Source organism: Carettochelys insculpta, chromosome 1 (assembly GCF_033958435.1).
Source record: "Carettochelys insculpta isolate YL-2023 chromosome 1, ASM3395843v1, whole genome shotgun sequence".
Taxonomy (NCBI): Eukaryota; Metazoa; Chordata; order Testudines; family Carettochelyidae; genus Carettochelys; species Carettochelys insculpta.
The window spans coordinates 241,094,318-241,111,081 of record NC_134137.1 but is presented as its reverse complement, the minus strand read 5'-3'; the positions used below and the strand labels follow the sequence as shown (position 1 = coordinate 241,111,081).

Below are 16,764 nucleotides of genomic sequence, written 5' to 3'. Positions count from 1 at the left end.
TAGTGCATCCACATCCCTGAGGCCTGCGACTGCAAGCATGGTTAATCCATGGCTCGGCTACCTAGAGAGCACGTGTACGGAGGGAGTGCAACAAGTCCTAGAAAGTAGCAGGAGGACTTCCACCAGGAAGCCCTATAAGCAAAAATGGACTCGATTCACTGCATGGTGTTCTACCAAGCGATTAGCCCCCCTTGCTGCGCCTATACCTGTAATACTAGAGTATTTACTGGACCTCAAGAGAGGCGGACTCTCCCTATCCTCGTTGAAGGTCCACCTTGCCGCTATATCGGCTTTCAGACATGAAGAGGAAGGGCACACGGTGTTTGCCCATCCCATGGTTACCAGGTTCCTCAAAGGGCTGGTAAACCTGTACCCCCCTCGGAAACCACTTCCACCTTCGTGGAGGTTGGCCCTGGTGCTTAATGCACTAACGGGACCACCGTTTGAACCCTTAGCCACGGTTTCCCTCCGTCTCCTTACGATAAAGACGATCTTCCTTCTTGCAATCACGTCAGCTCGCAGGGTGAGCGAGCGTGCGGCAGTTATGGCACAGTAATTTCCAAGGAGGCGGTAACCTTACGGCTGCATGCAGCCTTTGTTCCCAAAGTTTCTTCAGAGTTTCATATTAACAAACCTATTGTTTTACCCTCGTTTATCCAAAGCCTCATAACTCCAACAAAGAGGCACGCCTACACCTCCTGGACGTGAGGAGGGCGCTGGCTTTCTATATAGACAGGACTAAGTCCTTCTGGAAAACGGATAGACTCCTAGTCTCTCTTGCTCCCAAAACGAAAGGAGAAGGTCTCTTTTCGCAGAGAATCTCGAAGCACATCGTATCCTGCATAAAAATGTGCTACGAACTCAAGAAGACTCCTTTATTGGCCACTCCCAGGGCTCATTCCACTAGGGCGGTGGCGGCATCAACAGCCTTTTTCAAGGGCGTTGCGCTAAAAGACATTTGCAGAGCGGCGACCTGGTCATCCTGTGACACCTTCGCCAAGCATTATGCCCTTCACAGGGTATTCCAAGAGGATACCCGTCTCTCGACAGCGGTCCTCTTGGGGACAAGCTGCACATAAACCAATTACCCACCTCCTATCTTGGGTTACTGCTGGGTAGTCACCTATCGTGGAGCACCCACGGGGACACTCGAGAAAGAAAGAGAAGTTACTCACTGTAGTAACGATGGTTCTTCGAGAGATGTCCCCGTGGGTGCTCCACCACCCGCCCATCCTCCCCGCTTCGGATCTCTGTTTAGTATTTTTCAGGAGCATCCGAGGCTGTTGGTCAAGGAACTGATGTGGACCAGATCGCGCACGTGGCCGGGAGCGCGCAAGGGAGCGGCTCGGGCCGGTGCATGCGTGGTCCGGCAGAAACTGCTGAAAAGATCCGACCTGCGGCGCCGGCGCGAGCCTGACACCTATCATGGAGCACCCACGGGGACACATCTCGAAGAACCATCATTACTACGGTGAGTAACTTCTCTTAGAAACCTTATCAGTGGTAGTAAATGAGGCTGTTACAGTTGTATTACAAATAAATTAATCAGATAGATGTCTTCTTTGTATTTGTGTTGTGTATGTATAATGCATAAAGTTTATTGTAAACATAGTGTTTGTGTACTTCTCCAGTACATTGCTGTTTGACAATCAGTGCTACACTTCTATATACCTGTAAATTTATTTGAAATATGTTGTCATTAAAGATGTAAAAACAAAAAAGTTCTGTAGCACCTTTATAGACTAAGAGATATTTTGGAGCATAAGCTTTTGTGGGGACAGACCTGCTTTGTCAGATATACTCTAAAATATCTTTTAGTCTGTAAGGTGCCACAAGACTTCTTGTTGCTTTTGGAGATGAGATACAGACTAACATGCTTCCCCTCTGATAATAAAGATAGGAGACCTAAGACATAAAAATGTGAACAGATTATTAGAAGTGGAGATAAATTTTGGACAAAAAGTATTTATAAATAATATCTTTTCTGGTAATACAATCACTGGCCCTAACCAGGTTATTCACAGAATCACAGGCACATTCTCATGTTCCTCAACTAACATCATATATGCTATCATGTGCCAACAATGCCCAGATGCTTTGTACATTGGACAGACTTCTAACTCCCTTAGACAAAGAGTTAATGGGCACAAAACAGACATAAAAATGCTCCAGATCCACAAACTGGTTAGTCAACATGTTGATGGAGTGGGCCATTCTGTTAATGACTTAAGAGTTTGCGTGTTACTGAAGAAAAAATTTTGCACCACTATTGAAAGGGAGGCAGCTGAGCTGTCTTTTATATTCAAATTTGGCACATTAACACATGGTTTGAATGAGGATGGGAACTTTGAGTCACTATAGGGGCTCGTTTGCATACTTGGCTTAATCTAATTCTTGACCTCTTCTCCCTCCCCCCCCGCCTTCTACCCCTCTACTCTCTGATTTGCTCACCTTGATCATTTTTTTCCTGATTTGTCCTCCTTGATTACTGTTTTTGGTTCTCTGTGCCTTAAATATTGAGTCTGTTCTGGTATGGCTATGGTCTGAAGAAGTGGGTCTGTCCCACGAAAGCCCACCTAATAAATTATTTTGTTAGTCTTTAAAGTGGGGAGGGGAGTAAACATACACATCCCCAGTTAGTGTGTCTCATCTGGAAAGTGATTCTCAAATGAAATCTGAGGTTTCCTTTTGATTGTTCCTCAAAAACTGAGCAAATCAGAGTTCTGCTAGTGGCCACCATGGGCAACACTGGAGATTGAACTTGGGACCACCAGACCCAAAATCATGAGTTGCTACAGGTTTGGCTTAAACAAACATGCCCTGTAGCTGTAACTCATTCTTTGTAGTTTGGAAGCTGAGGGTGACACATAACACTCTTTGACAAGTATGTTCCATGCTTCCCTAGGAAGTTCGTGTTGAGTATGTGTTGCAGAGAACAGTTGTCATCTCATTTCACCCATGATTCGTCTTGATTCCTTCTATAACGTTATGATTCTATGGCTATGTCTAGATTAGAGCAATCTGTTGACAGTTCTTGTTAGAAAATCACATCCAGGCAGCAAAGCAGATCGCTCTGTCAATCTGCTCTATCAACAAAGAGCAGATAGACTACCTGGCTGATCTCTCAACAAAATGGCCCACTGGAATACCATCAGACAGGTTCACATGACTGGTGGTCCCTTCTGGGAGCCCCAGTGAGATGTTCCCTTAAAGGCACCCCCGCACCAAGATGCCTGTTCGTTGCCCATGCTGAGGCATGCCTGCTGCCACGTGGGACAGCACAGCTGCTACAGCAGGGCTTTGATGCTTTCTGGGAGAGACAACTCTTGCCAGTGAACCATGGTGCCAGAGCAGCGCCTGGGTTTGTGCTGATCCTATGTACAGGTACTCCAGCACCTGCTGCATCTCCTGATGGCTGTCGTCCTCTTCTTAATGGAGGGTAAGTTTGACACCACTTTTGAGGAGCTCGCCATGGCTGCCAGGTGGTCCCACCCATGACCCCACCCACAGATGCACAGGCAGATCTGGAGGCACTGCACCAGTACCCACTGCTGGGTTGTCCGAGCAGTGGTGTCAGAACTTTGATATGCGGAAGGCCACCTTCCTAGAGTTCTATGCCTGGCTCACCCCCACCCTCTGGAGACAGGACACCTGGCTGCAGCCTACCATCCCCATGAAAAGTGGATGACAGTCGCGCTCTGGAAGCTTGCCACCCCCGACAGCTTACGCTCTGTGGGAAATCAGTTTGGTGTGGGGAATTCCACCATCGGGGCCCTCCTCATTGAGGAAAGGCACTCTTGGGCTGCAGTCCCTGTACAGCGAGTGGGTGTTCCACCAAAGGGGGGCCATCAGAAAGTGAGGCCTGGGGTGGAAGGAGTGAGGTGGAGGAAGCCCCATCCCCAGGGGACCTTGCCATCCCACCTTTGCACAGCCCTGCTGCCGAGAGGGAAGTCTCATAGGTGGGAAGCTCCCAGAGACAGACAGGCTCTGTCAGTCCCTCACATGTGTGGTCAGACCCTCCCTCTGCAGGTTGTGGCGACTATCAACACCATCCTGCGGCGAAGGGTCATCTGTATGAGAGATGTGAACACAGTCGTGATTGGATTCTCCACCCTCGGGTTCCTAAACTGCATCAGGACCATCAAGAGGACCCACATCCCAGTCCATGTCCTGGACCATAACACAGCCAAGTACAGTAATCCCTCAAAATGCACAATATTGAGTTACACTTAACTCATATTAAATGCAACTCAAAATCACACTCCCCTGAGTCCTGGCTCAACCCCTGGCCCTCACGGCCCCCGTTCAAACCCCCCTTACCCAAGTTCACCCCGTGCCCAGCTTTGGCTCCAGCTCATCACCACCCCCATGTCTGGCTGAGGCTCATCCCCACCCCATGCCCGGCATTGACTCCGGCCCCCTATCCCCCCTCCACGCCCAGCTCCAGCTTTGGCTCACCCTAGCCTGTGCCCAGCTCCAGCCCTGGTTCACCACCACTCTAAGCACCTCCAGCTCACCAACCTCCTCCCCACTCCCACGGCCCCAGCTGACTGCCACGCTTAACCCCCCTCAACCCCACTTACCTTTCTAAAGGATCTCCAATGCTCCTGCTGCTTCCCCGACTGCAGAATGTATGTCTGCCAGAGAAAAAAGCCATCCCCCAACTTATGCAAAATTCGAGTTCTGTGAGGGTGCATGGGAGTGCCACTCTCACATAGCTCGAGGGACTACTGTATATAAACCAAAAGGGATACTTCTCCTCCATGGTGCTGCAGGCCCTGGTTGACCATTGTGGATAGTTCACAGACATTTATGTCAGGTGGTCTTGTTGTACTCATGATACATGGGTGTTCTACAACTCAGTTTGTGCTGGAGGTTGGAGGCAGGCACTTTTGTCCCCCACCATGAGCTGGCAGTTGGGGACATGTATATGCCACTGTGCATCTTGGGGGACGCAGCCTACCCTCTCATGCAGTGGCTCATGAAGCCTTACACCAGACAGGAGGACCCACGCCAGGAACTCTCTTTAATGCTCCCTTCAACTGGACCCAGATGCAGGTGGAGTGTGCCTTTGGTCACCTCAAGGCATGCTTTTGGTTCCTGCTTACCCACTTAGATGTGGGGGGAACACAATAGCCCCTCGTTTGTGGCCACATGTTGTGTGCCCTGCACAACATAGTGGAGGGGAAGGGATAGACCTTCCTCCCAGGGTGGGGGGAGCTAGACACCAGCCATTGGTATGAGCACCTGGGCACATCTCCTACCCACTAGGCCCATCAGGGCAGGGTGCAGATCCTGGAGGCCTTGAGGGGGAGCTTCTCCCATGGCCCCCCAATAATCATCTCCAGCTCCTAAGGTCCTTCTGTCCACCCTGAGCAGCAATCACCACTCACTGGGCTAAGGGAAGTTAATGTCCTGGGAGCAAAGCCATGTGTGGCCTGCACGGTGGGCCCAGACACATGGAAACTCTGTGGTGCCTCTAGGAGCATGCAGACCGCTGTACACCTCCCCCCAGGAAGTGGACTAGCAGCAGAGTGGAGTGTCCAGCCACAGTTGGGTCCCATCATGGATGGCGCATGAGCTGTAAGTAGGCTGGCCCTCCTCGGGCCTTCCCCCACCTGTGGATCATAGTGTTGTTTGTGGCAGCAGGTGCTGCTTCACACCTGTGGGCATACCCATGTGCCAGGAGCTGCACACCTCAGTTTATTTGTGCTCAGGCCAGTGCCCTTGTGGTCAGTCTGGTTCCAACTGGAGCAGGTTCTGGCAAGCTCTCTCCCACTTCTCCACGGGGCTCATCCGCCCTCCTCTGAGTTCACACAAGCTTGCACATGGTTTCTCGTGCCAGTATTGCAACACAATGTTCTAACTGAGCTGGCTGGCCAATGCTCGCAGCATGTTCCATCTGCGCCCAGCTTCAAAGATACCCAGGAGGTGGCCTGGTTGTCGGGGACTGGCTCCAGGCTTATGACCAGGATACTGCTGCTGGCCTCCAAGGCTGTATCTACCTCCGTCTCTGGTGGGGGTTGGGACTCAGAGGCCTGCTCCTCCTCCTAGGGGGGCTCTAGTTGCACTGGGGGGCCAGGGCTCCAGAGCAGTGTCAGCGGTGAGCATTAGAGGTGATGTGCCTCCCCCATACCACAGGATGTCATTTAGCTCCTTGTAATAGGGGCAGGTGGCAGGTCCCACCTCTGAGCATCGGCAAGTATCTTGGGCTCGGATGTAGACCTGTCAGAGCTCCTTCACCTTTGCCTGGACCTGCTCCGTACTCCAGGGGGTTGAGGGTAGGGTGTGGAACCATTCCACAAGGGTGGTGGCCATCCAGGCATTGACGGAGGTATTACAGTACTTTTGCCTTGGGGTCTTGGAGTAGTCCTTCTTCACCTCACAGATCTAGGAGGACCTGCACCTTGGCCCCAGTCCAGGAGGGGGCTCAACTATCAAATGTATCTCAAAGTACAGCATCATGACTTAAAAATAGATCAGAACATCAGTTCTGGCACACTGAAGCAGCTTGGCGTGAACAATCAGGGATGGAAACTATATGAATTCTTAATTTATAAATCTGCATATTACAAAATATATTTTTACTCTGTGAAGATTTTCGAGTTTTAGGTAACTTCATGTTACTAGAATCCTTTGAGGAGAAAGTCAGTTCTTACCACATTCCTATACAGTGTTCTTGATTTCTGGGTACTCTTCACTTGCATTCTTACTGTAGATTGTTTAATTTCATTTTTCAGATGTACACCATAGTTCACCATATTTTCTTTTGAAGTGGAGTTCTGCACTGTACTTCAAACAGCATGATAAGGCGAAAGACCAGGATAACCTAAACTAAGTGAGACGGTTGAGGGAAATTTTCCATGCTCTCTCATTTAAATTTAAATTAAATAATATGCCATTTCGTGGACACTTGAGTGAGAGTCTGCATCCTGGATCCTGAAAATGGTGGACAAAATGGCTCCTTTTGGAGATCATTAGTGCAGTCGGTTTCATGTTGAGAAATATGAAACCTTAGCACCGTTGAGCTTCTGTGCCTTGACCTATAGTAAGGGACTTGAAAAAAGTGTAAAAGGCAAGCAATGATATTGAGTAATGCAACAAAGGCATCCCATCTCTCAAATATTAAAGAGAATTCTTTTCACTCTTTTAATTAAAGTTTTACAATTGTTTAATTCTGAATCTTTTTGTTAGTTTTCCCATTTTTACTTACAGTGGGAAAAAATATATGTTGGGGGAAATTTTACAAAAAATAAAAAATAGAGGACAAAATGGGGGGAGGAAATTCTTTTTGGTTAATAGAAATTTCTGTAGGAAAAGTTTTGATTTTGTCAAAAAGCTGATTTTTATGTAGTTTTTGTAAGAAAAGAAATCACACAAGCCATGTAAGGTATAATACTTTATATACTGCATCCCATCCTGAATTCATTGTAGTATGCCTCACCCAATTGACTTTTCTTTACAACTTTGTGTTCTCTTTGATATCCTACATAACAAGCTTTCAACTCTTTTTTCTAAGATAAACCCAATGAAAAGGCATTTAAGGCAGCCTGTCCATTGTGTCTTTTCTCGAATGAACCATATTAACTGCATTTTCTACCTCGGTCATAGTACTGGCATGTTGATCAGAGGGTTTTTTTTTTTTTAATCAATCAACAAATCAAACTATCAGTTTCTTTTTCTGATCTGTAAGCCAACATAGCTATAGATTGAAGTCTGAGACTTAAAAACTTGGCAAAATTGTATCTTTGATTAGCCAACAAAGTTATTGAAGATTATGCCAAGTTGGAAAGTCAGATCTGCTTCCAAAGCCAAATCTAGTCAGTTGAAATCAGTTTGGACATTAATTCTCAGTTTTCTCTGTCATTATTTTTTTCCAGTCTAGTCATGATAAAATGGAGAATCTGAATACATTGGAAGAAGTAAATGTTAAAAAGCCAAAACAGGATGCCATTTATGGAAACATAGCTGATCACCTATTAGTTGTCACAGTGGTTTAATAGTTTTTGTTTGCTTGTTTTCAGGAATATAAGAAAAGATGAAAATAAAGGCTTTTTTCATTTAATATTAAAATTGAATATGCTTTACAGTTTTTTTTATGCTAGAGAATCATGCAGTTGCTAATGAACTAGTGTGATTGCACCAGAAGAAATAGTGGTGTAATTTTATCCATGGTAGCCATTCATTTTTGTGTCCCTTTCTTCCCCATATTCATGCACGCCTGTCTTTTTTAAATGCAGGCACGCTGCCCTTAGGTACATATCCAACAGTCCTTTTCACAGTTTCCTTAAGCTGTGACTTGTGGGAGAGTTGGAAAATATTTTGGGAGTCTAAGAGAATACTGAGAGAAAAAGTAATGCTCTTATAATTCACTGGAAAGCTATTTTTGTGGCATATTCTCTTAATGAAGACCAGGCTAAACAGCAAGAGTTCACTTTTGATAAAAGAAACAATTTTCTGCTAACAGCACATCTAGATTTGTTTTCAGGATCTCATATAGCTATGGAGAGGTAGTAGAAGTTGGTCTGACAATATGTTTGGAGAGCCAGGAACTGAGACCAATACAGCATGCTGCAGCTGAGTATGGCTCCATTCTCCTCTACCCATGGCCTAACTCTGATTGAGAGCTACTGAAAGAAAAAATATTGCTAGTGGAGTGCACTTTTACATCAGGTTATTCCTGACGTGAGATAAATAGAAGTGGATGGTTGTCCTCATAATCACAGTGTCAGGGGACTAGGATGCAGGCTTCATCCATCATAGAAAACAAGAGTTTCTTCTTCGAGTGATTGTTCATGTGCATTCCAATTTGGGTGTGCTCTGAGCACATGCCCAGCTGCCGGAAGCTTTTTGCCCTAGCCGGCAGTCCTAGGGTTGGTGCGGCGCCCCCTGGAGTGGCGCCTGTAGGGCTCCCCATATATGCACCGCCCGCCCCACACCCGGCTCAGTTCCTTCTCGACGCGCTGTCTGTTGCTGGAGCTCCCTCATTGTTGAGAGTTGGCTGATAGCCATTATTGTTTTAATTAGTTGTAAATAATTTAGATATCTTCATAGGTAAATAGTTCCTCTTAGCACCTAGTGAGCCAAGGTGGGTCTTTAACCCCCTTGGCACCAGGGGATGCTTGTCTCCCTGGGGTTTAAAAACTGTTTAAAATGTGGCAAATGTACGCCCAAAAGCGACCCGCATAGAATGTGTTTGAGTTGCCTCGGTGAGACTCGCCTCCGGGAGCACTGCTCTATTTGCAAGGCCTTCAAGCCCAGGACTTTAAAAGATAGAGCTCACTGGCTGAAAGTTCTTCTGATGGAATCAGCCTTGCGCCCGGACATTTCCCTGGCGGGTACTCAGAGGGCTGCATCGTCGGTGCAGAGTGTTCTGGCACCGTCAGTGCCATCAGAAAGTTCCCAGCACCAAGAGCAGGACTTGGCGCCTAGCACCTCCTGGTACCATGAGAGTCAGTCCCCAGTGCCTCGTAAAAAGAGAAGGTGGGACCGGGGTCGATCTCAGGAGAGGTGAAGGCAAAGACAAGCTTCAGGGGGTCTGCCAGATCGCACAGTGACCTGGGTCATGAAGTGCGGGCGTCGACTCCAGTGCGAGGCGGGAGCCTGCACTCTCCCAGGCTGCCCTTGACGCTGGAGGCCTTTAGCGCTGTGCAAGGTCTCCTGCAAATTCAGGTGCCGCTACAGACGCCACACCAGGAGCCTTCATCACCCCTGCTCCAGGAGTCTAGTCAGGCTCCAGGGACCCCAGCATGGTTCCTGATGCTGGTGAGACCCCAACAAACAGTCGCCTCCCTCGATGCCGTGCAGATGGTGCAGAGTGCACGGGAATGGGTGGGTGCTCTGGGACCCTTGGCACCACCTTGGTTGTCGGTGTCAGGGTCCGCGTCAGAGTCGGACTCATTTTACTCCAGCTTGGCTTGGAGCAGGAGTACAAGGTCATCCCGATGCAGCGGGCACCGACACCACTCCCAATGCCCCTCAGAAGTAGTGGCAAGGGCCCCCCCCAAGGGGCACCGCAATGGCCCTTCTGGACCCTGTAGACGATCCATGAGGCACAGGGGTGGGATGCAGGACTCCCGTTCAGGGCGTCTGGCACCTCTCATGTGCCAAGATTGGCATCGACCGCTGCTCTGGGAGCCCCACCGAGAGAGCAAGTGGAGTCGTCGGCACCAGCAATGGCGCCGACATTGGCACCAGTGCAGTTGGAGGTGACCCAAGCGTTGGGCACTGCTCCTGCAAGCACCGGGAACTGTGGTGCAATGGGCACCAGCACCAACAGAACTGGTGCTGTCCCAGGTGCAGAGTGGCCCCATTTTCATGGCATCGTACCAGAGACCAGGAGAGGGCCTTTCAACCCAGGCACTGAGCACTGCACCACAGACTATGGTGCCGGGGACTCAGATGGAAGTACAAGAACCCCCCATGCTGGTGGGCTTGGAGGGCGTTATGCCCTCATCTTTGTCCTCCCCAGATGAGGTGTTAGCTGGATCCTCTGCATCCCCAGTACTGGAGGATGGAGGGGCATACCAGCAACTGTTGAGAAGGGTGGCCCAGAGTCTGGGAGTGCAGACGAAAGAGGTCAGGGATGACATAGACCCTGTTACAAACATCCTCTCAACGTCTGGACCGTCCAGGGTGGCACTGCCCATTATAAAGACGATTACCAACACAGCAAAGACAGTGCTGCAAACCCCGGCCTCAGCCTTGCCCATGACAAGGAAAAATGAATGCTGGTATTTTGTCCCAGCCCAGGGAAATGAACATCTATTCATCTATCCTCCCCTGGCTCCCTTGTCGTGGATGCCATGAACAATAGGGAGAGGCAGGGGGTTCAGAGGTGCTCCCCTAAAAACAAAGACGCCAAACGACTAGACCTGTATGGTAGGAAAGTTTACTTTACAAATTGGAATGGACATGAGCAATACGTCTTGAAGAACACCAGTTACAGAACAGGTAAGTGTCTTTTAGCTTGTTCAAAACTGGCTACCCCAAATTGATTTTGATCAATAGGGCACGTTTTTGAAGTTGTTGCTGTTGTGCTGCAAGTATGCATTGAAATTTGTCAATTGGTACTGTGATTTATGAGTGAATTGTGCTTGAGTTCTTTTGGTGATTTCAAGAAGTCTGTTAATCTGTAGTCCCTTACAGACTAACAATTTTATTTATTAGGTAATGAGCTTTCACGGGTAAGACCACTTCATCAGATGAAATTGGTCTTACTCACAAAATCTCATTATTCTTTAAGGTGCTACAGGACTGCTTGGGTTTCATTTTTGTTTTGTTTGGTTTGTGAAGCTACAGACTTATACAGCTACCCCTCTGTGTTAATATGTTGGAGCTATAAACAGTTACATATGTCCCACCAACGCAGTGAATATATTTAGTAGCAAACCTACCATCCCCATATAGTATATGTCTTAAAGGATCTTCATGGCAACTTTCTATATATTTGTATAAGATGATCAGGGAAAGATTATATTGCCAAAGTTTTTGTAAACTTTGAGCTTTTCAGGCTGATATACAGGAGACGCATTCTTCCCACCTAACGATTCTAACAAGAGTGAACACCATTATCTGAGCACCTAGTGTATCTATATGTATGTCTGTATCTATGAACTAATATATATCAGGAATCTCCTCTAATTGTTATCTGATTTTGAGTTTCATCACAGAAGTAATAATTCCTGGTACTTTATTAAAGAAACTGCATAAAGACTGAGGTCTGTTTAAAAAGTGGAAGATAGTAATCTAAATACTATGTCGAGAAATGTCTTAGAAGAGCCCATGTAATTTGAGAGCAGGGAAAGATAAAACTGTTAGGTGCTATAATGTCATATTTATGTGTAACTTTTAAAGGAAAGTAAAATTAATATTTTCTTGACTAAATTTCCTTGTCTGCTGATACTGGCAAGTGCGATAATTCCCCACTATGCTAAATGGAGTGTCGTGTAATGCTAGTGTATTCTCTGCATCAAACATATCCCCCAAAATCATTTTTCCCAATTATATTTAGAAAGTATATTATAACACCCTGTATGTGTTTAATAAAATCACACTCTTCAGAATCTTAAGAAAATCACCTCTAAAAGAAGCAAAGTTGTTTTATCAGCACATAGGATAACTTTCCATTGTTTCAAGCAAACATACATACCTGAAAGGTTGTTATATTTTGCAGTCCAGTATTTCAGCTTTTGTCTTCAGTGAATGCTACTGAAAACAGACTGCTGGTTAAATAATTTGCAGGGGAATTACACTTTCTTTGATATATTCAACTGTATCAAGTGGTTCAGCTGAACCTGTATTAGAAGATAGGGCTTGAGGGTAAGGGAGGAAACTTATTTAGAACTACATGCTAAATTTGTTGAAGTCAGTAGCAGCTTTCCTGTTGACTTTAGTCAAACAACAATTGCCTATTTTATTTTTATCTTTGCTTCTCTGCCTTTTATGTTTTAATGTTCTTCTTATAAGAATTCTTATAACATTAGTCCAGAGGAAAAAAGCAGCAAGTTAGAACTGGCACTCTATTTCTTCAGTAAGCCCTTTAATAAGGTTTCTTATAAATATATTTCTATTTTAATATATTCATTATGTGATTTAACATGAAATAAAGGAGACTTCCTTGAGTTTTCCATGTATAAAATTGGATTCTTTTGAAAATTAAGTTTTGTGATTGTCTGAATTTATATCAATGCAGAAAATGAACAAGAAATTTACAAAACAACCTGTACATTTAACATGTGTAAGTCAGCGGAAAAGTCACTAAGCTTATTCTTGCCTTTTGATTAAACCTCATGTTGAGTACCATCTGTCATTTTGCTAATTTACTAGTTTTTTTTCATTCCTTCAATAAAACTGCTACTGAGTTTTCAGCAGTAGTCATTCTGAAGAACAGTAAGGTTTGCAAAACAAAGTTAATTACTGGAAAATGTTGGAAAATAGACCAAAAGCTGTACAAAATATTTTTATCCAAGGACTATTTTTTGCATTTAGTCAACATCATATTTAATATGCATTGTTTCCCACCAACCAAACTTATTTTCAAAACAAAAAATATTTAAATAGCTTGGCCTTTTTTTGCTTCTCTGCATGTGTGCCAAAAATCTGTTTGCTATAAATCTAAAGTCTGTTTTACCTTACATTGAAATTGCAAGTAGTTAATACACAGATTATTTAAAATAGAATGTGCTATTGTGAGTATAAATAATATAGCGTATATTGTGGAAAGAAGGAGCATATGAATAGCAGCTACTACAGAAAACATATCGAGCACAGGAGTTTATAAATGTAAAAATAACAGCATTATCTTAAATGAAGTAGTTGGATGTAATTCCTATAAGTGGTGATTTGGCTTTTCTTATGATCTGTTTGTTTGTTCCCTTTGCATATGGATTCTTTAACCTTTCCACAGCAAAATGAACTATCTATATAATATTCCTAATTTTATTATATTTTTAATATTGTCTTGGCACTTTGACTTTTCCACACTCTGACTTCCACCTCTTCATGTCAGTGTGTGAACTTCATGGGGTGAGGGGGCGGACTTTGCTTTCATGTTGCTTTTATGTTTTAAACTACTCAGAATTTCCATCTGCTTTTACTTGACTTGTGGTTGTGAAGATCATGCTTGGCCCATGGGATCTTCCAGTGTGCCGAGAGGATGTGGAATTTTGTCAGCCAGTGAAATATGTCTGGATTTTTTTTTTCTCAGCAGCTTTCATATACTTCTCATCTTGTGTGGTCCCACTAAACTGAGTATATTTAACAGGACTACTCACCCTCTCTATCTTCTTCTGTGAGTTGCCTTTTATTTAAAAGGTGTGTGCAGGAAAAATGAGAGCCAAAACATATAATCCTGGCTAAAGGAGGATACAGATCTAAAAAGGAAAAGTAGTGTTATATAGAAAAGTACTTCAGTAGTTGCACGTTTCTGTCCTTTGGATGCAGCTAACTATCAGATTTCAGTTGCATACAAAACTTAGTTAATTTGTAATGTGCCAGAGAACCTCTCAAGGGTGCCTTCTATTTTGTAATTGGTTTGCTGTATTTGTTTCCAGGCATTACTGCAGTCTACAGTCCAGAAGCAAGAAGAAGCCATTAAAAAACACTATATAGCTGCAATTGAGAAACACTCCTATAAGTGTGAGGAACTGCTGAATGCTCAGGTAATTTAAGCACTTGTCCACGCAGACACACATGTTCACAGACTATGGCTATGTCTACACACTAGCATTCCTCTTTCTAAAGAGGCATGCAAATTAGGGAAATTGAAAATGCGAATGAGGCACATAGGTACACATCTGGCACCTCATTTAAATTGTTGGCATTTGTTTTATTATTGGCAAAGTCTTGCTTGAGTTCAAGTAAAATTGAAATTATTAACCAAATAAGCTCTATAAACTGGGTATAAATCTCAAATTTTTCTGTTGGCTAACCTTAATAAGGCATTCTAACATTGTATGCATCGCAGGTACTTTTAAATATGGCTAGGAACAATTCTTCTAAAATAGCTGATAACAGTTTTTGTGTGATGGTAAATTAAGATATAAATAAAGCTAATATGTACTTGAAATATTACTTGACAATATAATACTTAAAGATAATTGGCTATTTAATTGATTAATTCCCGTGTTCTCTGAGGTATTTTACAATTATCTCTCTGTTATGACCATATCCATTTGAGAATTTTCTACAAACATAATAATTTGCATAAATAGTATCAGGGAAAGATACACAACACTTTGGAAAAAAATAATTCTTCCTTGGACAAGGTGCTCATTGCACAGAACTACAGTGCTACTGACTACATGCCATTCCACTATGCTGAAAATATGCTGTAATGGATTAAAACTTTTTATTAAATGGTTTGCCTGTTTTCTGTCGCTGTATGCACAATAATTACACTGCTGATTTAATATATTATTATTGAGGATTGGGGCTAGATGACCATCAGAAGAACTGGAATTTATGTGAGAATAGACTTTCTTGTAACGTTGTTGTACTTCACTATTTTACTCTGTTACTATTTTACTGGCTGTGTTTACACTAACAAGTCCTTTCAGAAAATCAGGCCCTCTTCTGAAAGAACAAGCAGAACATCCACACACAAAATACGCTCTTTCAAATTCCTTTCAAAAGAAAGTTGCACTTCTTCCGGAGGCCCTCTTCCTCTCCTAAATGAGGAAGAGTGCTTTTTTCCAAAAGATTCTTTCAGAAAAAAGCATGTGTACACACGCTGGGGGCCCTTTGCTCAAAAGAGAGGTCCTCATGGTGCCAGATTTTTTGATCCCTGGTCTGCTCTTTAGAAAGAGCAGGGGCATTGTGGATGCTCTCTTGATCTGCTTTTGTGTGTGCATGGATGTGCTCTTTTGAATTAAGATCTTTTGGAAGAGATCTACCCGAAGATCATGTTTCAAAAGATCCCTGTAGTGTAGGTGCAGCCTTTGAGTCACAGATATTGCTGTTATCATATATGGGATGTGTCTACACAGGAACTAACTTCGAAGTTAGTTACTACTGGGAAATAGCCAGCAGAGTATACACACATTTTCCCTTTCTTCAAAGTTAACTTCAAAGTAGGGAGCCCAACTTCAAAGTCTTTACTCTATTCCCAGGAATGGAGTAGTACCCTACTTCAATGTTTTTAGCTATGAAGTAGGGTGTGTATAGATGCTCAACTTCGAAGTTATTTTTGAAGTAAGCAACTTCAAAGTTATTTTTGTAGTATAGACACAGCCTTGACTGGAGTGCAAGAACTACAGAACGATTGCCCTAACGAGTCATCGAGGTAAGGTGCTGATGATGATACTGACTGAGAGATTAAGATCGCAGATAGAAGAACATATAGCAGACAAGTAGGCAGGGTTCAGAAAAGACAGAAGTACCATGCAGCAGATATTGGCACTAAGACTGATAGCGGAGAAAGCTCGACGAAAGAACAAAAACGTATACACTTGCTTTGTCGATTTTCAAAAGGCATTTGACAGTATAGATCAGAAAGTGACTTGGGCGGTGTTGGAGTCATACGGAGTGGATAGCAGACGAATTCGGTTGTTGAAAGATATCAATGATAAAGCGGAGGCAGCGGTGAGAACATGCGGGGAGTTGGGAAGTTGGTTTTAAACAAGTAGAGGTACGAGACAAGGAGATCCAATGTTGCTAAGTATCTTCATCGCACATCTGGGGAGAGTGATGGACAAGATCAAAGGAGAGGTAGAAGGGATATCTGTGCATGGGAAAAGAATTAACAACTTGATCATGGATGATATAGTTATTGAGGAAGATGAGGAGAAGCTAGCGAAAACAGTGCGGGTGTTAAACGAAGAAGGGAAGTAGTATGGACTGATTATGAACATTGATAAAACAAAAACAATGGTATTTGGAGATAAGGAAATAGGAAGAAAGATCAGTGTGGATGGTATTGAACTAGAAAATTGTAGAGAAGCTCACATATCTGGGGAGCAACATAACGTATGATCTAGACTGTAAGAAGGAAATAGCTACTAGAATAGCGAAAGCAAGAGCGAGTTTGAAGGCGATGGATAAGATCTGGAAAAGCAAAGCAATTAGCTTAAGAACGAAGCTGGGCATCTTGAAAACGTGTATTCAGCAGCATGTTGTACGGCTGTGAGACATGAGTGATAACGAAAGATTCGAAAAGAAGAACATTGGCATTCGAAAGGAGTTGTTATAAAAAGATTCTGAGAATAGGATGGATGCAGAAGGTCACCAATGAAGAATTATATAGGAAGATACAGCCGAAAGAGA

General features: G+C 44.2%; 1 protein-coding gene across 4 annotated transcripts in view; it reads left to right on the top strand.

Moving 5' to 3' along the window:
• Window positions 1–16,764, top strand: part of CCDC91 (coiled-coil domain containing 91) — a 355,265-nt gene that overhangs the window by 174,215 nt on the left and 164,286 nt on the right. For all 4 annotated transcript variants that reach the window (XM_075003166.1, XM_075003187.1, XM_075003174.1 and 1 more), the window contains one exon: window positions 14,055–14,162. In XM_075003166.1, coding sequence (XP_074859267.1) covers window positions 14,055–14,162 — 108 coding nt within the window. The remainder of the gene's footprint in view (window positions 1–14,054; window positions 14,163–16,764) is intronic.